This window comes from Schistocerca piceifrons, chromosome 4, assembly GCF_021461385.2.
Source record: "Schistocerca piceifrons isolate TAMUIC-IGC-003096 chromosome 4, iqSchPice1.1, whole genome shotgun sequence".
NCBI classification, from domain to species: domain Eukaryota; kingdom Metazoa; phylum Arthropoda; class Insecta; order Orthoptera; family Acrididae; genus Schistocerca; species Schistocerca piceifrons.
Window position 1 is genome coordinate 433,515,819 of NC_060141.1, and position 27,956 is coordinate 433,543,774.

At 38.2% G+C, this 27,956-nt stretch overlaps 1 protein-coding gene across 1 annotated transcript in view; it reads right to left on the reverse strand.

Moving 5' to 3' along the window:
* Positions 1 to 27,956, reverse strand: part of LOC124796459 (PHD finger protein rhinoceros) — a 242,748-nt gene that overhangs the window by 15,232 nt on the left and 199,560 nt on the right. Inside the window, exon 18 of the mRNA XM_047260682.1 lies at positions 25,927 to 26,526. Coding sequence (XP_047116638.1) covers positions 25,927 to 26,526 — 600 coding nt within the window. The remainder of the gene's footprint in view (positions 1 to 25,926; positions 26,527 to 27,956) is intronic.

Genomic DNA, 27,956 nt, shown 5'->3' on the forward strand with positions numbered 1-27,956 from the left:
AGAAGGTACCATCAGTGACAATATGACAGCTCTGATTGGCAGAGGAAGAAGAATAAGTGCAGCACATATTGGAAATTCAAAAGGTTTCATTTCTAATTGTCTGCTGCTATTTACTTCAAACAAGACCTCTGACTACACGAACAAGATGAACCCCAATAATTTTGTGAAATGGTTCGAAGACACTGTGCTTCAAAACGTAACGAAAAGCTCTATAATTGTCATGGATAATGATCCATATCATTTGGTTATACAAGACGAGGTGCCCAAATATGAAACATAGGAAAAAAAACGACGTTTGCTGGCTAGAGAAATGAAAGATATCGTTTGACAGTAATTTGACAAGGGCAGAATTATTGGAGCTACACATTGGAACTAAACAAGCCAAAGAAGCCAGTTTGCATAGTGGATGAAAAAAGGCAGCTTAAAAAGTGACAACGAAAGACTGGCAAAAGATGGATACAGGAAGCACGGAACAATGAAGGTATGTTACAACAATGCATCAAAGACTTGACAATACGTGTCATTACGAGCAGCGACAATAGTTCCACTGCCTTTGACTTAGAATTAAATGGTCTCTTCCCACTGCCCAATTACTAAGTAGTTTATAGGCTACTTTAATGATTGTCTTACTGCCATTAAAACTTGTGTTTGTTACTTTATTTCGAAAAATTTTTCTTTCCTATTGTGCGCTTAAGGAATACTATTCAGCTATCTCCCATTACCTCCTTGTCTTAAGTTAGACTGTGTTTTAAATCTATTTCACTCTATGTAGATACTAAGATGTTATTTCATGTGTGTAATAGTTTTTGAGATATGCGACGATACGAAGGATGCTCTCCAGATGCGAAAATTTCTTTTATTTCAGCAACCAATGTAACACCACTCCTAATTAAAACTAAGAAAAGATTTTTTGGTGTGCTTAGATATACCACTGAGAGTGATACTATCCATAAATTTCAAAATTGTTACATAACTTTTGTAGGAGATAGAGACTTTACACTTCATTCTTGTTATGAGTTAAATACTGACACAATGCCATTAATGCAATGCAGTATGAATATTTTAAAAGATTTTTTGCCGAGTGACATAGTTATATTTTATATAAAGAAGTACTGCTTTAGGGCACTAGTTTCTGAGATGTTGACGTGATAAGTGCGAAGCTTTTTACGAATGGGAAAATTTAATCTGTTTCAAAAAAATTAATGTAACTTTTTTCCTAATTAAAATTAAGGATACATTTTTGACATGCGGTAAGACACTATAGAGATCTAAGACTATAGCTGAATTCCTACAGAGTATGTATGACGGTAGATATCAAATGAATTTGGAGACATTCGTTATAGGAGTATAAAAGTCAGTATAGCTCACATTGAAGTGTAACAGGCATGCTTAGGGAAATTTTATTGTTGGAAAAAAGACTACACTTTTGTTACGAAACATGCTGAATAAATTTAGAGAACTAGTATTCAAGGTAGATTATGCACCAATTCTGCTGCCTCAATCTTGTTGATCTCACTGGGATCATGAGAATAAGGTAAGAGAGGTTAAGGTATTTATGGAATTGCACAGAAAATCATTTTTCCCTCTGTCCACACAACATAACGGGAAAAAGACAGACTATGGCAACAACTGAGGCACTTTACCCTCTGTCTCGTGCTGCAAGTGCCTTGTAAAGTATGCATATGCATATAAATTGAGAGGGGGAGAATGTGCACATACTGTCATGAAATATCACTGATGTAGCAAATTAAAGGCATACTTTTGTGTAAGATATCGATGTCCTTTAACTTACAAAAACAGCACTTTGAACCTGTAATATCATCCGCAGTAGAACAAGAAAAGTATGAGAATTATGGAATAGAATATACAATATATCTGGGGTTTCAAACTTCCTCTAATATAGTTTTAATCTGCTGCAGAATATGTCTTTATCTTGCTTACATCCCCTCTTACAACCATGAATATTCCACATTATTATTGAGTAATGGTAGCAGTAGTGGTAGTGGTAGCAGAAGTAGTTGTAGTTCCTGCACTGCAATTAGTAGCTCTCTTAGCATTGCTTAGCTTCAGTTAATGCCCTGGTATTTACTCTAGATGCAATAAAAACTACAAAATATAAGTGAAACTTTAAAATACTTTCAGTACCATAAAATAAATGTTGGAGTTGATTGTTTTGAGATTTAATGAATTACAGGCAATCTATAAAAAAATTTTCGCATCTGGAAATATCTTTCCTAGCATCTTTTTTACTTATAATGTTACATCTTTTCTGAACCAAAAAATTCCTACATCTTGACTAACAATGTGCATGCTATTTAAATAATGGGTGCTTATCAATCATCCAAATATCACATATACAGGGCTATTACAAATGATTGAAGCGATTTCATAAATTCACTGTAGCTCCATTCATTGACATATGGTCACGACACACTACAGATACGTAGAAAAACTCATAAAGTTTTGTTCAGCTGAAGCCGCACTTCAGTTTCTGCTGCCAGAGCGCTCGAGAGTGCAGTGAGACAAAATGGCGACAGGAGCCGAGAAAGCGTATGTCGTACTTGAAATGCACTCACATCAGTCAGTCATAACAGTGCAACGACACTTCAGGACGAAGTTCAACAAAGATCCACCAACTGCTAACTCCATTCGGCAATGGTATGGGCAGTTTAAAGCTTCTGGATGCCTCTGTAAGGGGAAATCAACGGGTCGGCCTGCAGTGAGCGAAGAAACGGTTGAACGCGTGCGGGCAAGTTTCACGCGTAGCCCGTGGAAGTCGACGAATAAAGCAAGCAGGGAGCTAAACGTACCACAGCCGACGGTTTGGAAAATCTTACAGAAAAGGCTAAAGCAGAAGCCTTACCGTTTACAATTGCTACAGGCCCTGACACCCGATGACAAAGTCAAACACTTTGAATTTTCGGCGCGGTTGCAACAGCTCATGGAAGAGGATGCGTTCAGTGCGAAACTTGTTTTCAGTGATGAAGCAACATTTTTTCTTAATGGTGAAGTGTTTAAACCTCCTCTACCAAGAAACATGCCAGAACTGCGAGCTCGCATCAACGATGCTTTCGAACTCATTGATGGGGACATGCTGCGCCGAGTGTGGGAAGAATTTGATTATCGGCTTGATGTCTGCCGAATCACTAAAGGGGCACATATCGAACATTTGTGAATGCCTAAAAAAACTTTCTGAGTTTTTGTATGTGTGTGCAAAGCATTGTGAAAATATCTCAAATAATAAAGTTATTGTAGAGCTGTGAAATCGCTTCAATCATTTGTAATAACCCTGTATTCTTAGTTCAGTTAATGACTATATGTCTTCTGTGATGTTGCCTTAGAAAGTAAAAATTTTGCTCATTTTGCTATTTGTATGTGACAGCTTCATGTTCACATTTCACAAATTCTGAAATATCTTCTTATTCACTGTCTTATGTTGATCTTATGATGGCTGTTAAGCTGAAACTGACTATATGTGCAAATAAAATTAAATGTGACAAAGACTGTGAATTCTATGATCTTCTGTGAATATTTATTTCAAGCTGTGAAAGTTGATATCCTATACTTTTTCAATATCTGTTAATGCAACTAAAGCAGCTGTTTAGGGGATCATATCTCCTGAAAAATAAAATGTTAAGGGCAATGATACTGGTGCACGCTTTTCCAAGTTTGGATGACTTTGGAGACATAATTATCAAATTCTAGAACAACACGGGGATCCTTTTATGTATCTGATATAATGTCATGTGCATACACAAAGAAGTCGCTATGGGGAAAATGTGTAAAAGCATTGAGCAAATGAGGTCGGTGATACTACTTACTTAACGATTATAATGGATTATTAAGATCCTTATCCATTATTTAACAGGCATGGGTGCACATCTTACACATTATGCTTTATGAAAAAAAAAAAAAAAAAAATGTTACTTGATTCATGGGCATGCAATAAGATAATTTCTTTTTTGACAAGCTGACTACAGGAAAACAGCTGAATAACACTAGTAAGTCTTCAAGTCTATTATAAATTCAAGTGAGTAGCTGTAAAAGTTTATTTGTAGAAGGTGAATATAGTGACTTTTAAGATTTCTTGGGGTTTTCTGTAGAAAATGGATTACTTATGGGATGCAGTGACATTTATGTTCTGCGTGAAGAGATTTTGTTGCAATACTGAAGATAAAGTTTTTAATGCAATTGTGACTTTAATGCTCTACAGATTCTGAATCAACTTAAGTTGGCCATGAAAGTCAGTTGTAGATACATAGGAAAGCTCTGGTGAATGTAACTAATAATTTAAGTGTGTGCGTGTTCCTTTGTTTCTTTGTGTGTACACTGTCTAACTCTCTTGTGTGTGCCCATCAACAACCCGATCCTTCTGCTATTTGGCGAGTGGTCACCTTAACTCCTAAATTATTTACAAAGTAAATTGAAAGATGGATGAAAGTAATAAGTAGAGTGGTATTCAATAATAGAATGGGGGCACTGAGGTATCCTGCTCTAATTTGATTACTTTTATTAAAAGTACAAAATGTGATGCAGCTAAGAGTTTGGAGGAGAGCAGTTAACTACATCTTAGTGGATATAAAAGAAACTGACTATGGGAATAAGATAATCATATTGATTGACAACCCTATTCTAAACACAATAGATGGGCTGCTCACCAACTTGGACTGCAGACAATACGGCAATTCAATGTCTGTGACTCTTCTGCCTTGAATGCTTCACAGAACATACAAAAATTTACTGACTGCCACATGATAATGCTGACTTGAGGATGGATCTCATGATTGTCTTTGATAAATAATATGCTACGATACCATGATAAATGTTGTCAGAAGCTTTACCATCATGCGTGAGTTGGTCGATTTGAGGGAGGGGACCAAACAGCGAGGTCACTGGTCTCACCAGATTAGGGAAGGAAGTTGGCCACACCCTTTGAGAGGAACCATCATGGCATCTGCCTAAAGCAATTTAGGGAAATTATGGAAAACTTAAATTAGGATGCCCGGACATGGGTTTGAACTGTCATCATCCCGAATGTGAGTCCATTGTGCTAACCACTGCAACACCTCATTCGGTCATGTGTGAGTCATTGACACCTCAGTGTGGGTGAAATACATTAGAAGTAGTTAACTCAGAGACCTCAAGAAATGCCTTTGGGCTATGGAGCACCTCAGGTTACTTTTCCACCTGGACTTTACAACATGAAGTAGCAATATACAGTATATCTCAGAAATCTAACTGCTTCTAGCACTTTTTTTGAGGCATAATAAATGCAAAAGCTAAATTCTGAAGATGGGACACTGGTGATGAGAATCAACAACCGTCAAATGGGATATATCCAGATATCAGAATGTGGTGAACAAATGAAAGCTAAATAAAATAAAATTAGGACATCTATTTTATCAAAGAGGAACAGCACAGATAGGAGACATGTTTTAGTACAAAAGTAGAAAAACTAATAGACAGTTCACCAGAGAGTAAACTGCGAGTAATAGAGCAGAAGTGATGGAAATCATACATTAGTAGAATCTTTAAATAAGAAAATTAAAAACATTTTATAGATATACATGCAATAATAGAAAAACAGCCTGATACGGTTTTAAAATAAACAAAAGATTTTCCACAGCACTCAGTCAAGTATACACAGCAACAAGTTCATTATTATGAGAACAAAGACATCTACAAAGAGCAAAAGATACTGATAAATGATGGCACATCCCCTTTGATTATAATACAAAAGTACAAAAAGAGACATTACCAAGTGCCAAATAAAACTAAAAGTCAAATTCTGTTTTACTGTACAGTAAAAAAATTATACAGAATGTTACAATCCTGGATAACTTAAGATTTTCAGACTCATTTGACAAATTTGACAAAAGGTGAGAAATGTAGATTTAGAGAATTTAATTAGGAATATAAAGATATAGCAGATTAAATAAAGTGAACAACATACACGAAAGGGGCAATTACTTAATGAAAGTATTTATACTAATAGTGAATGTTGTTTCTGATACAAAAAAATAAAAGATGATCTGTGAAGGAGCATGACAACTTCCAAAGACATAGCAAGTGTTTTAAGGAATTAAAGTGAAGGCAAGGGTTTTAAGCAAGTGACAATAAGAATATGATAGAATATGATGAATTACAGAAAAAACTGAAATGTCTTTTTGTGGGAAAGTACAATTAACATTTGTTATGAGAAACAGTTTAAAACAATGAAAGTATTACAAAAATAATATTTATGTTGGGAAGACATGAAATTTGATGTTAGATTAGAGTAACCTACAACAGAGAAAAAATTGTGCCAGTCAATAATGAAAATTATGACACTGTGAAAGTAATGAGGGCACCTGGATAGGATGGTATTTCGCTAAAAATATTGAAAGATGGATGAAAGGAATACAAATGGAACTTAACAAAATTATTTGCAGATTGTGGAGGTACATAATTTTCCAAAATCTAGGCATTTTAACCAAGTATAACAAGAAGGTGACTTTAGAAGTGGATAATATAGGCTAATCAAATAAAGTATACCAATTGCTTTAAATGCGAACATTTTTAGGTTAGGCTTTACCGTGACTGTTGCTGACATTAAATGAAACAACAAGTTTACTGTTACCAGTCACCGTTTTATTTTTTCCACGACGCGTTTCGAAGGTTTAAACCTCCATCATCGGGTGGATTTACATTTGTTAGTATTACATATGTGTGTATGTTGTGTTACACAAGTTCCTCCAAATGTCGTAACACAACATACACACATATGTAATACTAACAAATGTAAATCCACCCGATGTTGGAGGTTTAAACCTTCGAAACGCGTCGTGAAAAAATAAAACGGTGACTGGTAACAGTAAACTTGTTGTTTCATTTAATATACCAATTGCATAATGTAACACACCACATTACACTAGCTAATGATTATTTGTCGAAACAGTGCTGTGGTAATTGTTTCTGCATGCTAACAATTGCATCTGCAAGCCTATCCAAGACTGATTTTTGTCATCCCCCTTACATCCACAATTGTCTACTCACACTTATTTAGTTAGAAGTTCTTGAATTGTGCAGTTGAAAAATGGTGTCTCAGTGTTCTGTTGATGTTATTATTAATGAAGCATGTCATAAAAGTGTGTGCGGAGTGTATCCTAAAGACATTACTTTAATCAAAGATTGCAGTGAAGAAGATAAAGTGTTGTTTTACTTACGAGTTGGCCCAGAGGTCAAATCAACATGCAAGTACCATGAGATGAAATACTTAAAAAAAATTTCATCACCTTTTTGGTCAGTCTTGCATGGACCCTTTTGAGAAACATAAGAAACCCATAACAAAAGGTTTGTAAGAAATAACATTTGATCATTATTCTAAAAATAAAAGCCCTTTTGTCAATCTCATACCAGGGAAATCATTTGTGTTCAACATGTTATTCTAAGGTATTTGTAATTCACAAGAAAAAAGGATAGTGATACCTCAGATACAGAATTTTGTGACTTATCAGCAACCATTATCCTGGGTATATCACCTGCTAGTAAAATTAGAAAACTAAGTCAAGATAAAAGACCAAGTGCCTTAAATACACAAACTGAGAAAGTGGCAGCTACAGTCAAAAAGAATTCCGAAGTTTCATTTCAAAATACAATTTGTACTAAAACAGATGGAAGTTCTAAAACTTCACCAACCAAATATAATGATTTGATAGAAAAACTAAATTCAGTACTTCAAACAAAGAGAATAAAATTCAGACTATCAGTTTACTGCCAAATTCTTCGAGTCGAGCAATAGTTAGTGATGAATTTAATGTGTCAGAATGTTTTGTTAAGTTAACAAGGCAGTCAGTAAAGGAACAGGGAATTTTACCAGCATTAGAAAAGAAAAGTGCATCAAATTTGGTAGATGAAAACACAATCAAAAATTGATTCTACGATTCAAAGACAAAAAAGGTTAATATTGTGTAATTTAAATGAACTATTTGCTGAATTTAAAAAATAAAATCCTGACATTAAAATTGCAAGATCAAAGTTTTGCGAGTTGAGACCAAGATGGTGTATTGTTGCAGGGGCATATGGCACCCATAATGTTTGTGTTTGTTTGTATCATCAGAAAGTAAAGTTGGTGATAGATGGGGCCAATCTTAGAGTTGACTATAAAGACCCTCTGGGAGTTATGGTATGCAATATTGACAGTTACAATTGTACGATCAAGGGAAAATGTGAAGACTGTCCAGGCAAACAAGCCTTACTTGACATGTTTCAAGAATCCAAAGAAGACAATTTGATTCCTGACAATATAAAATACAAACAATGGGTGACACAAGACAGAACTGATATGGTGACTGTCATAAAGTAATGAGAAGAGTTGTTTGAAGAGTTGGTGGCTAACCTTGAAAATCTGAAAATGCATCATTTTATTGCAAAATCTCAAAGTAAATTTTTGAAAGACAAAAAGCAAACCTTGGCTCAGTTCTTGCAGAGTTTTCGGGAAATTATTCCTTTGTTGTTCAAGATGAAGTACAAGGGCACCACTGGGTAAACAAATAGGCCACAGTTCATCCATTTGTACTCTATTATAAAGCTGAAGATAAACTAATGATCCACAACTTTTGTGTCATAAGTGACTACCTTGAACACAACACTGTACAGCAATGCACATTTTTCAACTAAAATTAACAAACTAGATTAAACAGCACCACCCTTCCATAAAAAAACTGATTTACTTTACGAATAAGGCAGCGTCAGTATAAAAACAAAAAAAAAAAAATTATTAACATCTCCTTTCATAAAGAAGATTTTGGGTTTGATGTAGAATGACATTTTATCGCTTCATGCCATGGGAAGAATGCTTGTGATGGTGTCGGGGGTACAACAAAGCGAGCTGTCACAAAAGCAAGTCTGCAGTGGACCGATGATAATCACATCATAACACCTCAAGAAATGTTTCAATTCTGTAAAAAAAAAAAAAGGAATTACCTACGCTTTTGTACAATGTGAGGAAATACAAGAAGTCTATGACAGTGTCTAGAAGGAAAGGTACAACACCTGTCAGAAGATTAAAGGCACTCGATCTTTTCATTGTTTTGTACCCGATTACACAACTTACTGAAGTGTAAGATCACATCTAATTCGCCTGATAGTGAACTTCATCACTGTGGAAAACTTGTAGAACTGGTTCTTCAAAATAAAGACATAGTGGCTAGTGTTTACTATGAACAGGGGTGGATTGGCGAAGCTGATAATACTGACTGTCAAAACCAAGATGTATGTGTTGTATTTTATCACCCTCCAGGACCAAGGACAACTTTTTAAAAAACTGAGAAGGATCAAGTTTCGATGCCACTTAAAAATGTGCTAAGAAAGCTATCTCCCATGGAGTTTACAACTGTGAGTAGGCGAATTTATAATCTAACACCCAAACTGAGTGAACAAATTTCTCAAATGTTCAATGAGCGATGTACTACAAACAAATAACAAGAGAACAATATAATGTAATTAGTAGGCTTATTTTCAATAAAAAAAGTAAGTAATCATAGATAGGATTAAATTATATACTGTAACTGATATATTTTATTCCATAAGCCTAGATATCGCAGATGTCAAAAAACATATTTTTGCACCATGTTTGTAATTTTTTTCCATAACTTCCAATTGAATCTCGAAGTTGAAATTTACACTGACGTTTATCATAAAGGTCTATTAACTGTGAAATTTTCAGATTTTATCTGGTCTCCCAACAAAGAAATTGCAGGCCACAAAATGGAAAAATTAAAAGAAAAATCCATTTTTGAAAATAGTGTATTTTTTTAATTGTAAGCTGCTCACCATTGGTACTCTGCAAAAAGTAACCATACTATACAGTGCAATAGCAGAAAAAATATTAAAGCTGAGAAATTAATCTTTCTTTGGAAAATTGAGTTTTTAAAATTTGTGGCTCATAACTTTGAACTATTAAAAAGTATTACAAAATACATTCAGCTAAGTGATAATGATGTTAATTTGTAGCCCAGAGTGTGTTGAACCAAATGCATTTTATCTGAAAGGCTTAGGACAATCCACTACTGAATAATTGTAAAAAATGTAGATGCTTGCAAATACGAAAAAAACGCATGCGGCTTGGAACAAATACGGCCGCCATTTCAAAATAATAAACAATAATTTTTTTAAAAAAATATGAAACTTATTCATACATTTTAGCCATTGACACTGAATAAATAATTATTTTTATAAAAGACTTTTAACTTTAATAGTTTAGATGGGATGAGTTTTTCACGATTATCTCTGTTTCGCTTATCATGCAGTTTGCGGCTTTTGCATCTGGAATACTCATATGATTTTACACACACAACTCTGCATCAAGGGTTGCAAACTGTCTTTAATGTTGAATAAAATGTTGATACCCTGTTATTACTATAAAATGCATGTTTATAGTTGTGAAATTTTAACTCTTTTTGCAAGGTTATCTGAAATGGCCCCCCAAGAACCATGGACCTTGCCGTTGGTGTGGAGGCTTGCGTGCCTCAGCGATACAGATAGCCGTACCGTAGGTGCAATCACAACGGAGGGGTATCTGTTGAGAAGCCAGGCAAACGTGTGGTTCCTGAAGAGGGGCAGCAGCCGTTTCAGTAGTTGCAGGGGCAACAGTCTGGATGATTGACCGATCTAGCCTTGTAACACTAACCAAAACAGCCTTGCTGTGTTGGTACTGCGAACAGCTGAAAGCAAGGGGAAACTACGGCTGTAATTTTTCCCGAGGGCATGCAGCTTTACTGTATGTTTAAATGATGATGGTGTCCTCTTGGGTAAAATATTCCGGAGGTAAAATAGTCCCCCATTCGGATCTCCAGGCGTGGACTACTCAAGAGGACGTCGTTATCAGGAGAAACAAAACTGGCGTTCTACGGATCGGAGCGCGGAATGTCAGATCCCTTAATCGGTCAGGTAGGTTAGAAAATTTAAAAAGGGAAATGGGTAGGTTAAAGTTAGATATAGTGGGAATTAGTGAAGTTCGGTGGCAGCAGGAACAAGACTTCTGGTCAGGTGAATACAGGGTTATAAATACAAAATCAAATAGGGCTAATGCAGGAGTCGGTTTAATAATGAATAAAAAAATAGGAGTGCGGGGAAGCTACTACAAACAGCATAGTGAACGTATTATTGTGGCCAAGATAGATACGAAGCCCACGCCTACTACAGTAGTACAAGTTTATATGCCAACTAGCTCTGCAGATGACGAAGTAATTGAAGAAATGTATGATGAAATAAAAGAAATTATTCAGATAGTGAAGGGAGACGAAAATTTAATAGTCATGGGTGACTGGAATTCGGTAGTCGGAAAAGGGAGAGAAGGAAACATAGTAGGTGAATATGGATTGGGGCTAAGAAATGAAAGAGGAAGCTGCCTGATAGAATTTTGCACAGAGCATAACTTAATCATAGCTAACACTTGGTTCAATAATCATAAAAGAAGGTTGTATACATGGAAGAAGCCTGGAGATACTGACAGGTTTCAGATAGATTACATAATGGTAAGACAGAAATTTAGGAACCAGGTTTTAAATTGTAAGACATTTCCTGGGGCAGTATTGGACTATGACCACAATCTGTTGGTTATGAACTGTAGATTAAAACTGAAGAAACTGCAAAAAGGTGGAAATTTAAGGAGATGGGACCTGGGTAAACTGAAAGAACCAGAGGTTGCACAGAGTTTCAGGGAGAGCATAAGGGAACAATTGACAGGAATAGGGGAAAGAAATACAGTAGAAGAAGAATGGGTAGCTTTGAGGGATGAAGTAGTGAAGGCAGCAGAGGACCTAGTAGGTAAAAAGACGAGGGCTAGTAGAAATCCTTGGGTAACAGAAGAAATATTGAACTTAATTGATGAAAGGAGAAAATATAAAAATGCAGTAAATGAAGCAGGCAAAAAGGAATACAAACGTCTCAAAAACAAGATCGACAGGAAGTGCAAAATGGCTAAGCAGGGATGGCTAGAGGACAAATGTAAGGATGTAGAGCATTATCTCACTAGGGGTAAGATAGATACAGCCTACAGGAAAATTAAAGAGACCTTTGGAGTAAAGAGAACCACTTGTATGAATATCAAGAGCTCAGATGGCAACCCAGTTCTAAGCAAAGAAGGGAAAGCAGAAAGGTGGAAGGAGTATATAGAGGGCCCTATACAAGGGCAATGTACTTGAGGACAATATTATGGAAATGGAAGAGGATGTAGATGAAGATGAAATGGGAGATACAATATTTCGTGAAGAATTTGACAGAGCACTGAAAGACCTGAGGCGAAACAAGGCCTCGGGAGTAGACAACATTCCATTAGAACTACTGACGGCCTTGGGAGAGCCAGTCCTGACAAAACTCTACCATCTGGTGAGCAAGATGTATGAGACAGGCGAAATACCCTCAGACTTCAAGAAGAATATAATAATTCCAATCCCAAAGAAAGCAGGTGCTGACAGATGTGAAAATTACCGAGCTATCAGTTTAATAAGTCACAGATGCAAAATACTAACGCGTATTCTCTACAGACGAATGGAAAAACTGGTAGAAGCTGACCTCGGGGAAGATCAGTTTGGATTCCGTAGAAATGTTGGAACACGTGAGCCAATACTGACTCTACGACTTATCTTAGACGCTAGATTAAGGAAAGGCAAACATACGTTTCTATCATTTGTAGACTTAGAGAAAGCTTTTGACAATGTTGACTGGAATACTCTCTTTCAAATTCTGAAGGTGGCAGGGGTAAAATACAGGGAGTGAAAGGCTATTTACAATTTGTACAGAAACCAGATGGCAGTTATAAGAGTTGAGGGGCACGAAAGGGAAGCAGTGGTTGAGAATGGAGTGAGACAGGGTTGTAGCCTATCCCCGATGTTATTCCATCTGTATATTGAGCAAGCAGTGAAGGAAACAAAAGAAAAATTTGGAGTAGGTATTAAAATCTATGGAGAAGAAATAAAAACTTTGAGGTTCGTCGATGACATTGTAATTCTGTCAGAGACAGCAAAGGACTTGGAAGAGCAGTTGAACGGAATGGACAGTGTCTTGAAAGGAGGGCATAAGATGAACATCAACAAAAAGCAAAACGAGGATAATGGAATGTAGTCAAATTAAGTCGGCTGGCGCTGAGGGAATTAGATTAGGAAATAAGACACTTAAAGTAGTAAAGTAGTTTTGCTATTTGGGGAGCAAAATAACTGATGATGGCCGATGTAGACTGGCAATGGCAAAGAAAGCATTTCTGAAGAAGGGAAATTTGTTAACATTGAGTCTTGATTTAAGTGTCAGGAAGTCGTTTCTGAAACTATTTGTATGGAGCGTAGCCATGTATGGAAGCGAAACATGGACAATAACTAGTTTGGACAAGAAGAGAATAGAAGCTTTTGAAATGTGGTGCTACAGAAGAATGCTGAAGATTAGATGGGTACATCATATAACTAATGAGGAGGTATTGAATAGGATTGGAGAGATGAGCAGTTTGTGGCACAACTTGACTAGAAGAAGGGGTCGGTTGGTAGGACATGTTCTGAGGCATCAAGGGATCACCAATTTAGTATTGGAGGGCAGTGTGGAGGATAAAAATCGTAGAGGGAGACGAAGAGATGAATACACTAAGCAGATTCAGAAGGATGTAGGTTGCAGTAGGTACTGGGAGATGAAGAAGCTTGCACAGGATAGAGTAGCATGGAGAGCTGCATCAAACCAGTCTCAGGACTGAAGACCACAACAACAACAACAACAACAACACATCTGAAAGGGTTCCAAAAATTGGATGACGCACCAGTTTTTGTAACTACTGACTTGTTTCTGTTGGACAGTGCACAGATTTTCTTTTTTCGTAGTTTATCATCAATCAGAGAAGAGCTGCAGCCATTACTAGCAATTATATGTTTGACAGTCTGTAATACTGTATTGTGGTCTAGGGGCGGGATCTTTGATAAGTAATCAAAACGTCCTGGTCCCAGCTTCGAAACCCACCACTGCTTAAATTTTGAATAAAAATCATCAGCAATGGGGTCCAAACACTTCCATTGTAAGAAGTCATCCACATTCTGTCAACAGTCTTGCCAAAGAGGGTGGAGGAACGGACAAAGGCTCAAGACACTCTTTTGTCAGGGTGGGGAAACTGCCCCTAAAAGGCGATAGAACCAGCAATTATCAACGGTATGACACGGCAGAAGGCAATGGAAACCACTGCATTAAAAGACACATAACATTTATTCATAGACATGTGACCTGTAACTGACGAAGTGCCATGATGACCTCTCCACTGGCAAAAGATTCCAGACTAGTCCCCCATTTGGGTCTCTGGGTAGGGACTGCCGAGGGGGAGATGACCATGAGAAAAAGACTGAATAACCAACAAAACTATCATGTTCTACAGGTCAGGGCATGAAATGTCAGGAGTTTGAATGTGGTAAGGGAGCTAGAAAACCGAGAAGGAAAAGCCCAATCTAGATGCAGTGGGAGTCGGTGAAGTGAAATGGAAAGAAGGCAAGGATTTCTGGTCAGATGAGTGTAGGGTAATATCAAAAGCAGCAAAAAATTGTATAATGGGAGTAAGATTTGTTATGAATAGGAAGGTAGGACAGAGAGTGAGTTACTGTTAACAGTTCAATGATAGGGTTGTTCTCATCACAATCAACAACAAACCAACACTGACAACAATATTTCAGTTATACATGCCAACATCGTAAACAGAACATGAAGACAGAGAAAGTGTATGGGAATACTTAACAGGTAATTCAGTACGTGAAGGGAAGATGAAAATCTAATAGTCATGGGGTTTGGGATTACTGGGCTTAGCAGTAGGAATGAAAAAAGAGGAAGAATGAGTTCTGCCATAAATTTCAGATAGTAATAGTGAATACTCTGTTCAAGAATCACAAGAGGAAGAGGTATACTTGGTGAAGGCCAGGGGATACAGAGAGACTTCATTTAGCTTACACATAGTCAGCGGACATTCTGAAATTCGTTATTGGATTGAAAGGCATACCCAGGGCAGATATAGACTCAGATCACAATTTGGTAATGTTGAGGAGCAGGCTGAAGTTTGAGAGACTGATCAGGAAGAATCAATGTGCAAAGAAGTGGGATACAGAAGTACTACAGAATAAAGAGAGGCACTTGAAGTTCTCTGAGGCTGTAGATACTGTGATAATGAATAGCTCAGTAGGCAGTTCAGTTGATAAGGAATGGGCATCTCTAAGAAGGGCAACAGCAGAATTTGGTGAGAAAAGTGTAGGTACAACAAAGGTAACTGTGAAGAAACCATGGGTAAAAGAAGAAATACTTCAGCCGATTGACAAAAGAAGGAAGTACAAAAATGTTCAGAGAAATTCAGGAATACATACTAATTCAGCACACAGAAAAGTCAAAACAATATTCAGTGAAACAAAAAGCATGAACAGTGCAGTGGAAATTCCACTGTTAAATGCAGAAGAGAGAGCAGACAGGTGGAAAGAGTACATTGAGGGCCTCTATGTGGGGGAGCACTTACCTGATGACGTGATAGAAACAGAAGCCGGAGCCGATAGGGAAGAGATATGGTACCCTGTACTAAAATTAGAATTTAGATGAGCTTTGAAAGACTTAAAATAAGATAAAACAGAAGGGATAGATAACATTCCACCAGAATTTCTAAATTCATTGGGGGGAGTGACAACAAAACAATCATTCATATCGATGTGTAGAACGTATGAGACTGGCAATACAGCATCAGACTGGTCCATCATATTTCGGGCTTGCAGACGGATCACGTTGACATCTTGGCACGATATTTCGGCTAACAAACATGCAGCCATCTTCAGGTGAGTACGAGACTGAAGATTACTGGTGCGCGTCGTTCTATATATACCGAAAATTGGCGCAGCGGCGCCTGCGCAGTGGTGAAGGCTAATACTGTGCCCCTTATCTAATTTGGCGCGCTCTGCAGCAGAAGCGGGCCGCGCATGCGAAGTGGTGTACCTACATTTGCGCTATCTGTCGTAAAGCGCCTTCGCGCAGCTGAGGCGCGGTAGTCGAAAGTATAAAATCAATTTTCGTCAGCCATTGCCTAGATGCAGACCAATGTCTCTGTGAAGCGATTAAAGAAATTACAGGATCCCATGCTTTATCCATCTGAAAGCCGCTGTCTCGATTAATAAGATCTTTTGCCAATCGTATCTCCACGGACTCCTTGATAATGGATTCCCAAAAAGATCTAGTTGCCGCTAAAATTTTTGTTCCACAATAATCCATGGAGTGTCCCGTCGAAATACAGTGTTCTGCTATGGCTGATTTGTTGGGCTGTAGTAGACTTGTGTGGCGCTCATGCTCCATGCATCTTTCCCGTACTGTGCAAGTAGTTTGGCCAATGTAGGATTTGCCACATTGACAAGGGATCTCATAAATACCCGCCTTCCTCAGACCCAGATCGTCCTTCACAGAGCCAAGCAAAGCCGATATTTTCGTAGGTGGTCAGAAGATCACTTTAACACAATGCTTCTTTAAAATCCTTCCTATTTTAGAGGAGAGGTTACCCACATATGGAATAAACGCCCTGGACCTGACCACCTCTTTGTCTTCTTCTTCTTGTTTCTCTTTACATTTCTTCTTTGTTACAGCTGTGCGGATTTGGCATGTAGAATATCCATTCTCCCTGAAGACAGATTGCAAATGTTCTAATTCTTTAGGAAGGCTGTCCTTATCAGATACCACATGTGCCCGGTGCACCAGAGTAAGCAGCAAACCCATGGTTTGTGCAGGGTGGTGGGCTTCCGGTAGACGGAGTGCCCCAAAGATCCATCGGTTCAACGACTGACAAGGACATCCAGAAACGGCAGACATCTATCTTTTTCGACCTCCATGGTAAACTGAATATTCTTGTGAATGGAATTCAGATGTTTTAAGAATCCTGCCAGTTTTTCTTCTCCATGGGGCCAAACTACAAATGTGTCATCCACGTAACACCAGAAGACTTTCGGTTTAAATTCAGCCGACTCGAATGCCTTCTCCTCAAAGTCCTCCATAAAAAGGTTTGCTACCAGAGGGGACAAAGGACTGCCCATGGCAACACCGTCAACTTGTTCAAAATATTCATTATTGAATAAGAAATAAGTTGAGGACAGGCAATGATGAAATAATGCTGTTATGTCAGCTTTGAACCTTCTGCTAATGAGTACCAGTGAATCCATCAGTGGAACCTTAGTAAATAAAGAGACGACATCAAAACTCACTAATAAGTCAGAATTGTGGAGTTGGAGCGACTTCAGTCTACTAATAAAATCGGCGGAATTACGAATGTGATGTGGACACTTGCCCACATAAGGTCTCAGTAATGAAGACAGATGTTGTGCTAAGTCATAGGTTGGCGCACCGATATTACAAACAATAGGGCGTAATGGTAGTCCCTCTTTATGAAATTTCGGAAGATCATAAAGCCTCGGTGGAATAGAGCTATGCGGTTTCAGTCTTTTAATGACTTCAGGTGGAAGCGTAGAAGAGTTTAACAAAACTGTCATTTTTCTTTCTACTCTGCTCGTCGGATCCTTGTTGATCTTCCGATATGTGGATTGACCAAGGAGGCTATAAATCTTCTAGTTGTAGATGTTTCGTGGAAAAAGTACCGTCGCATTGCCCTTGTCCGCTCGGAGAACCACAGTGTGGAGATCTTCACGTAGTTTGCGAAGTGCAGCCCTTTCGCTACAAGAAATGTTGTTCTTCAGAGGAGTCGCTTTCTTAAGTGCACGGCATGTTTCACGCCTGATTTCTTCAGCTGCGTCGCTGGGAAGGGGTCTAACAGCTTCTTCAATAGCACTTATGAAATCCGTGAAAGGTGGAGTCTTAGGTGTAGAGGCGAAGTTAAGTCCTTTTCCGAGTACAGACAGCATCGCATTGTCCAAAACTCTATCCGTGAAATTAACCACAGAGCGTCGAAAAGTGCCTTCTTGCGGCGATGCTGTCGATAGACGTGCAAACTTCGATGACTGCCTAGAAGATGACTTCTTGTGAGCCCAGTCCGCTTTGGCCCAAGTGACTCCGTCAACCCACTCCCAGGTGAAAGAAGGAAGACTGGATGCTATTTCCAAATGAAGGTGATACAGTTGTCTTGAAATCAGATCCAGTTCACGGCGAGTGAAGCAAATCTTCTCCTTTACTAGAGCCAGGCTAGCCTTCCAAGTTATATTCCTGGCGGTGGCAGTCTTGATGAAATGTGTCACTTTGGCAAACTTAGCGATAAAGCCATTGTCCCGACACTTCAATAAAAAACACAGAGAGCTAAGTAATCTTGCTCGTTTGTTGCGTAACTTATCCAAACTCTGGACGTGTGCTACCATCTCCTCCCCGTAAAGGTATCTTGAAGTTTTCCCGGCGTATTGATTGGTCCATCATATTTCGGGCTTGCAACCGGATCACGTTGACATCTTGATGGACCAATCAATACGCCGGGAAAACATCAAGATACACATCAGGCACCTTTACGGGGAGGAGATGGTAGCACACGTCCAGAGGTGGTCAGGTCCAGGGCGTTTATTCCATATGTGGGTAACCTCTCCTCTAAAATAGGAAGGATTTTAAAGAAGCATTGTGTTAAAGTGATCTTCCGACCACCTACGAAAATATCGGCTTTGCTTGGCTCTGTGAAGGACGATCTGGGTCTGAGGAAGGCGGGTATTTATGAGATCCCTTGTCAATGTGGCAAATCCTACATTGGCCAAACTACTCGCACAGTACGGGAAAGATGCATGGAGCATGAGCGCCACACAAGTCTACTACAGCCCAACAAATCAGCCATAGCAGAACACTGTATTTCGACGGGACACTCCATGGATTATTGTGGAACAAAAATTTTAGCGACAACTAGATCTTTTTGGGAATCCATTATCAAGGAGTCCGTGAAGATACGATTGGCAAAAGATCTTATTAATCGAGACAGCGGCTTTCAGATGGATAAAGCATGGGATCCTGTAATTTCTTTAATCGCTTCACAGAGACATGGGTCTGCATCTAGGCGATGGCTGACGAAAATTGATTTTATACTTTCGACTACCGTGCCTCAGCTGCGCGAAGGCACTTTACGACAGATAGCGCAAATGTAGGTACACCACTTCGCATGTGCGGCCCGCTTCTGCTGCAGAGCGCACCAAATTAGATAGGGGGCGCGGTATTAGCCTTCTCCACTGCGCAGGCGCCGCTGCGCCAATTTTCGGTATATATAGAACGACGCGCACCAGTAATCTTCAGTCTCATACTCACCTGAAGATGGCTGCATGTTTGTTAGCCGAAATATCGTGCCAAGATGTCAACGTGATCCGTCTGCAAGCCTGAAGTGTGATGGACCAATCAATACGCCGGGAAAACTTCAAGATTCACAGCATCAGACTTTCGGAAAAATACCATTCACACAATTCTGAAGATAGCATGAGCCAGCAAGTGAGAGATTACCACACAATTAGCTTAACAGCTCCTGCATTCATGTTACTGACAAGAATAATATACAGAAGATTGGAAAGAAAAGTTGAGGATGTTAGATGATGATCAGTTTAGGTTTAGGAAAGGTAAATGCACCAGAGAGACAGTTATGATACTGCAGTTGATGAGTGAAGAAAGACTGAAGAAACATCAAGATACTCACAGGATTTGTTGACCTCGGAAAAGTGTCTGATAATGTAATATGGTGCAAGATGTTTGAAACACTGAGAAAAATAGGGATAAGCTATAGGGAAAGACAGGTAATATAAAATATGTACAAGAAGCAAGAGGGAACAATTAGAGTGGAAGACCAAGAAGGCGGTACACAAATTAAAAAGAATGTAATACAGGGTAGTCTTGAATTTAAAAAAAATGTAATACAGGGATGTAGTCTTTCACCCCTGCTGGTCAATCTATATGTCGAAAAAGCAATGGCAGAAATAAAACAAAGGTTCGAGAGTGGGATTAGAATTCAAGGTGAAAGGATATTAATGTTGAGATACGCTTGTGACATTGATATCCACAGTGGAAACGAAGAAGAATTATGGAATAAAAAGTCTAACAAGTACAGAATATGGATTGAGAGTAAATCAAGGAAAGACGAAAGTAATGAGAAGTAACAGAAATGAGAACAGCGACAAACTTATCATCATAATTGGTGGTCATGAAGTAGATGAAGTTAGAGAATTTTGCTATGTGTGCAGCAAAATAACCCATGACAGATGGAGAATGGAGAACATAAAAAGTTTAATTTTGGGAAGAAATTTCTGAGAGTGTACATTTGGAGCACAGCCTTGTATGGCAGTGGGACGTGGACTGTGGAAAAACAGGAACAGGATAGAATGCAAGCATTTGAGATGTGGTGCTACAGAAGGATGTTGGAAATTAGTTGGACTAATAAGGCAAGAAATGAGTAAGTTCTCTGAAGAATTGGCGAGGAAAGAAATATATGGAAAACATTGACAGGAGGAAGGGACAGGATGATAGGATATCTGTTAAGATATCAGGGAATAGGGAATAACTTCCATGGTACTGGAGGGAGTTGTAGAGGGTAAAAACTGCAGAAGAAGACAGATATTGAGATAAAACCAGCAAATAATTGAGGATATAGGTTGCAAAGGCTACACTGAGATGAAAAGGCTGCCACAGCAGAGAACTTCATGGTGGGCTGCATCAAACCAGTCAGAAGAGTGATGACTCAAAAAAAGTACTGCTTCAAAAGCAGATTCAGATTACTGAACAGATATGAGGGATTGTACCATAAAATGGAAAGCCACTTGTTTATGGCTGTGTGGCACTACTGTGTTTGTAGTTATGTTTGGTCTGCAAATAATAAGTATGTGTCTCTTTGGGCTAATGTCTATATTGGGATCCTAGAAATTTAAGGAGGATTGTCCCAGCTCCATCATGAACTGGATTTTCTTATGTTGGGAGTAAATTATGTTGCAATATATCTAATAATCAAGTGCTATCTGTCCACAAATACAGCACATCATCCACATATCTGAACCAGTATTTGATTTTGATATTCTGTGGTTATTTCAGTGAGAAAACTTGTTCAAATTTGTCCATGAAAATTTCAGATGGTGTGGGACTATGAGAAAAGACCACAGCTAGGCCCTCAGACTGATTCTAAAACAAGTTCTGAAACAGGAAATCTGTTTTACTCATATTTGAGTAGCTCAGATACCAAGCTTGGGGTCTACATTTTTTACAAATTTTACACAGACTTTAAAAAAATTAGACCCAAATTTGGTGTATTCTAGTTCTGCTGCTAGTGAGAGAGCGAGATTATATCATTAAAATGGAAACTATTTTGAATTTAAGTTTGGTATTGTTAATAAGTAATAAGGAGCACAAATTCCATAGGTCTTGTAGTGATATTAAAGATATACAAATGCCATTCAATTCTGAACTAGTATTGTTTAACATCACAAGCTTTTTTAAAAACATTCCTACTGATGAGTCTACAAATACATTAGAGGATCTTTTGCATAAATCCAAAGCAAATCCAGCAGTATTACATGACATAGACATTGCTACTCAAATGTGTGCAAATAAGATTTTCAGTTGCAGAACAAATATTATATTCAGTCTGATAGGCTAACTACATGGATTCACTTCTTAGTCCATACTATCTGAAATTTTACAGTTGTGATTGATAAAATACTATGAAAAATGTGTAAAATTGCACCACTTCTATGCTTGGCCAACAGAAACCAGTTACTAGTAACAAAACTGGTGCATCATCCCACTGCAGGCAAAATTTCAAATAACCTCACAAAAAAGTTAATGTCTTGCAACTAAATATCTGCATTTTATTACGACAGCAGCATTCAAAAGTAAAGACAAACTGCAGCCCTCGACACAATGGTGTGTGTGTAAAACCATATGCAATCACTCTATAAAAGTATGTGTTTGTCAGTAAGGAAGAGCTATGTCAATTAGGTTACCTGGAGCACACAAAAGAAGCTGGAGATTAACAAAGAAAGATTAAATCTTTGATAATCATCTTTTAACAGATACCCACTCATATATGTGTAATGTGAAGTTTTACATTCTGTTAAGAAAAGCAGAAAGATTATCCTATTGAGAGTCAACAAACATATGACAGCTAAGTATTAAACGATCATACTCAATTACTTTGTTCCCCTCTGTTAAACTGAGTTTTAGTTGGAAATGCTATATTAAAATTGCAAACTCAACTCCATTTTTCACCAGTTGTTAAATGTATCTCCATACATAAAACTTTTGTTTTTTCTATAACAATAACAAAAATTTTCCGGTGAAGCAACACGGAAAAAAAGGAAAATGCACTTCTCATTTATAGTGGATCGATTTGTGCAAGGGGGGTGGGGGGGGCGGGGGGAGCATTCACACTAGCTTTTAAACACAAACAATAGTACGCACATTCGCAAACATAACCACAACGACACCCAAACACAAACTCCGATGGCCATGGCAAAGTTTAGTTAGTGTAATTATTTCTGCATAATGTAAAAAAATAGAATACTTCCTTAAGCAAACAATCTATGTCATATTTTTGTATCTTTTATATAAATAATATCTGTACAAGTCATATGTAACCTTATCTGTGTTTTTGATACACAGATGTCACTTGGAAATAGTCTATGAAGCCAAAAACCAGTTCATGAACAAATAAATATAATTTCACAGAACATCACGAAGTATAACTACAATATTCGGTTTTTCAATTTAGGGCAGTTGACGTCATGGTTGGATGCACAACAAAAGAAATAAAGAAAAGGGTACAGGTGGACTTTCGGTAACTAACTAGTTTTGAAGACTAAGTGTGCAGTCAGTCAGTGTGTATTACTAGTTTTGACTTAAAGCAATGATATACAGATTTTAAATGGAAAATGAAATAGAATTGGGCAGAATACGTAGCTACGTGAATGGATGGTGGACAGAACAAGGATGGTCTTTGCTGGTTTCCAATACATAAGAAATAACCAATATGATGACCTAATGGAAGACAGATACGAGGGCTGTTCAAAAAGTAAGGTAACTCTTCAAATTGTGCGGGCAATGTACATTCGATTATCGATCTTTTTTTTTTTTTTTTTTTGTTATGTTGACACACGTGCCCTGAACATATGTCCACAGTTTCAAGTGTACAGCATACTTCGTTTGTTTTTGACAGATAGAACGGTTAGATGTGTTTTAGTGTGCTCGTCAATTTTCGTTTATTTTAAAAAAAATGGGACAAAGAATTTGCATCAAACTTTGTGCAAAAAATGGGAATCAAGTACTCTAAAACACTTGAAACGTTGACAGTGGCAAACAGTGGGTCTGATCTAAGTAAAAAAAAGTTTACAAGTGGTACAAGATATTTCAAGATGGCTGAGGAGATGCCAATGACAAATCTCGTTCTGGACGCCCCAGCACATGAAAACTGCTTTGGAAAATCGTTGAATTACTGCAAGAGAAGTTGCTGAGGATGTTAGCATATCAGTTGGCTCGTGACATGCAATTTTTTCAGATATTTTGGGCATGAGATGTGTGTCAACGAAGTTTATTCCAAAACTTCTCAATTTAGCTCAGAAGAAGTGGCATATGAGGATCACTCAGGAGCCCTTGAATGATGTCAATGATTATCCCGCTTTGCTCAAAAGGGTCATAACTGGTGATGAAACATGTGTTTATGGTTATGATGCCGAAACCAAAGCCCAATCATCCCAATGGAAGTATCACAGAGAGCTAAGACTGAAAAAATTATGTCAAGTTCGATCAAATGTCGCAGTTTTGCTCACTGTTTTTTTAAATTACTGTGGCGTAGTGCATCATGAATTTTTGCCTCAAGGTCATATGGTCAATAAGGAGTATCACCTTCACATTATGCGCCATTTGCAAGAAGCAATACGCAAAAAATGTCTGGAATTGTGGAAAAACAATTCATGGCTTTTGCATCACGACAATACACCTGCTCATTCATCGTTGTTTGTTGGAGATTTTTTGGCCAAAACCAACATGACAATCATGCCTCAGCCACCATATTTGCCGGATTTGGCCCCCTGTGACTTTTTCGTGTTCCCAAAACTGAAGAGACTATGAAATAACAACGATTTTCATTGACTGAGGAAATAAAAACTACATCATTGGAAGTACTCAATGTTGTAACAAAAAGTGCTTATGAGAAGTGCTTCAAGAATTGGAAGAAGCATTTGCACAAGTGTATTGTGTCTGAGGGGATTACTTTGTCTGAGGGGATTACTTTGAAGGGGACACCATGAATACTGATGAATAAATAAATATTTTTTCATACAAATTTAAAGTCACCGTACTTTTTGAACACACCTCGTACATGATTTCAAAAAACATTCACGAATGTGTTTTTGTATTACAAAAGAATAAATACAAATTCCACACAGCACAGCAGCTTTCGAAGCACTGAACTTGAGACTGAACTGCACAGGGAGCTTTTGTCAGCCAATCATAGCTCATGTCAAGTGATCTCATTACCCAATGAAAGCAGATGTTCAGAGCATAGGACAAGTGATGTAATCAGTCAATACCAACATCTCTCCTAAATAGTGCAAAACACACAAATATGAAAAGTTAATGGTTTAAATTAATATACATACAGTACAGCCACAGAAAGGTTACCTTGTAGGAATAATATTGGCCATCAAAATTTTTTTTTGCTCTTTTTCTTTTCCAAGGACGTGGTTATGAAGGATCCTAAGAACACAGCTTAAGCTGTTCAAGAGCTCACCCAACCTTTTAAGGATAATTATACTTTCTGTCTTCTTTATTGTATAATTGGTAATCTCTGAAACAACTAAAATAAATATGAAGAACTAATCTTGCAGCGTGGTCTTTTTAATGTATTTTACCCTGCAAGATATATCAAACACGAATGTGGAAAGTATCTGGGATGTACCCATGAATGGAAGTAAAACATGGATGATGAACAGTTCAGACAAGAAAAGAACAGAAGATTTAGAAATGTGATGCTACAGAAGAATGCTGAAGATTAGATGGGCAGATCATGTAACTAATGAGGAGGTACTGAACAGAATTGGGAAAACAAGAAATTCGTGGCACAGATTGACTAAAAGAAGAGATCAATTGATACGACACATTCAGAGACATCAAAAGATCACCAATTTAGTACTGGAGGGAAGCGTGAGAGGTAAAAATCATAGAGGAAAAACAAGAGATGAATACAGTAAGCAGATTCAGAAGGACGTAGGTTGCTGTAGCTATATGGAGATGAAGAGGGCTTGCACAGGCTAGAGTAGTATGGGGAGCTGCATCAAACCAGTCTTCTAGTAACATGAGAAATATGGGGATGCTGGCAAATTCTGTTTGGGGTAGGGATGAGAGGAGACTACTTGATCAGTTGGTTGGTTAATTTGGAGGAGAGGACCAAACAGTGAGGTTGTCGGTCCCATCAAATTATGGAAGGTTGGGGAAAGAAGTTGGCCATGCCCTTTCAAAGGAACCATCCCGGCATTTGCCTGAAGCGATTTAGGTAAACACGAAAAACCTAAATCAGAATGACCGGACACGGGTTTGAACCATCGTCCTCCCGAATGTGAGTTCAGTGTGCTAACCACTGCACCACCTGGCTCGGTAGAGGAGACTGCATGAGGGCTTTTACACAAAAATAAACTAATAAATCATAATTACCTTATTACATTTGAGACCAAAATATTAAAAAAATTTCTCTTCACAACCTTAGAAATTTTGTCAGTGCAGTCTGCGTTCCCCTTGTATAGCTGAAGTACACTTGGATAGGAGTCATATAAATTATCAATATAGTCCTTAGAAATGCAACATGTATTTTAAGTAGAAACCATTTTCAATGGCATTTATCTTTTTTTTTGGAATCAAATGACATTTTCCACCACAAAGGGAAGATTTCCAAATATTGGAAAAGAAATTACTAGAAAAGAACATAAATGCTTGTGCTGACATGTAAGGCTTTCTGAGGAAGAATTTGCTCACCTTGATCTTGACCTTCAGCTGATTGCGTGAATCAGAGAGCGCAGATGGTCTGGAAGTATCGCTGCCACCACCCACAGTTGTATCTCCAGTGCTCCCTGATTCAGTAGTGGCAACTGTACCAGCAGAAGGCCTTGGTGTTGGAGCAGGCGTACGGCTTGCAGACAGTGCTGAATGAAATGATGCGTTCTCAACTTCTTCATCAAAATCGGCTGCCACATGAGGTACAGCTGTAGATGGTTCTGACGCAAAGGCACCCAAGAGATTGTCACGGAAAGTTGACCGATCTTCGTATGAAGAGCTGTAGGTACGCATATCTACAGGTCCAGGCAACAAAGGAGCAACCACATTGCGGTCTGGTGGTGGGGGCGGAGGTGCTGCAGGTGTAGGTGTAAGTGCAGGTGTAGTCCGTTCATGGTGTGATACTCCACTACCTGTAGTACACGAACTAGGAGCATGGTCTGATGAGCGGCGCCTCTCACGCATGTCACGGAGGTTTTCCACACCCTCTGTCGGACCACTCTCATCGTCAAACTCTAGATCAAACACAGTGCCGGCCAGTTTATGGTGGATTGTGTTGCAGCTGGCAGCAATGCTCGAGTCCTGCAACAACACCAGAAAACACAACAAGACAAATGAAATGAAAAATAAAGAACTTACTGGATTTTATATTTATGAGACTAATTCATGAAACAATAACAAGAAAATGAATAAAAAATTCGTGTCACATACTTCTGGCTAGAAAACCATGTGCTTTTTCTTTTCTCTCTCTCTCTCTCTCTCTCTCTTTTTTTTTAACCATAGTTGGAAATAAGAGAGATGGAAGGAATTCACATTAATAGATCTGTCTTTCCTGCTGTACAAAATTACAACTTATTTCTATGAGAAAGAAGGCCTACACAGTTTTAATGTATTGCAGATGTTATTTGAAAGTTTCTCATATGTGACAATTCTTCTCTGTGTAACAGCATGTTTAACATAATTCATGGATGAAATAAAAACAGAGAACAAATGTAAAATACATGTAAAAGTTACAAGTTTGTCCAAATAACTGCTTAGTGCTGTAACAAAGATAGAGAGAAAAAAATCTTTAGAATAATCCTAGACCAAAGTTTTATACAACAAAATTAATTCAGCTGAACTGATCAAGGTGCTCAAACAACACTGAATGTTCACCAGGTTGGTACGCCAATATGTAACAAAATCATCACAAAGTTGGTTTCTTTATTTGAAGGATCTTTAAGAAGTAGAGCTCTTAATTACATCTCAGAGAGGATTTAAGAAACCTACGAAGAGTAGATGCCAATTTCCAATTCCAGATGACTGCACTGTGTACATCTACATAGATACTCCACAAGCCACCGTACAGTGCATAGCAGAGGGTATGCTGTACCACTACTAGTAATTTTCTTTCCTGATCCACATGCAAATAAGCAAGGGAAAAACGACTGTCTATATGCTCCCGTATGAGCCCTAATTCCTTGTATCTTATCTTTGTAGTCCTTACGCGCAATGTATTTTGGCGGCAGAAGAATCATTCGGTAATCAGCTTCAATTGCCGGTTCTCCAAATTTTCTCAATAGTGTTTCTTGAAAAGAATGTCGCCTTCCCTCCAGGGATTCCCATTTGAGTTCCTGAAGCATCTCTTGAACAATTACGTGATGTTTGAACCTACTGGTAACAAATCTAGCAGCATGCCTCTGAATTGCTTGGATGTCTTCCTTCAATCTGACCAGTACGGATCCCAAACACTTGTGCTGTACTCGAGAACAGGTCACACCAGCACCCTATATGCAGTCTCCTTTACAGGAGAACCACTCTTTCCTAAAATTCTCCCAATATAACCAAAGTCGACCATTCATTTTCCCTATCACAGTTCTCACATGCTCGTTCCATTTCATATTACTTTGCAACATTACAGCCAGATATTTAAATGATGTGATTGTGTCAAGCAGGTCACAAGTAATACTGTAAATGAACATTACAGTTTGATCCCCCTACTCATCTGCATCAACTTACATTTTTCCACATTT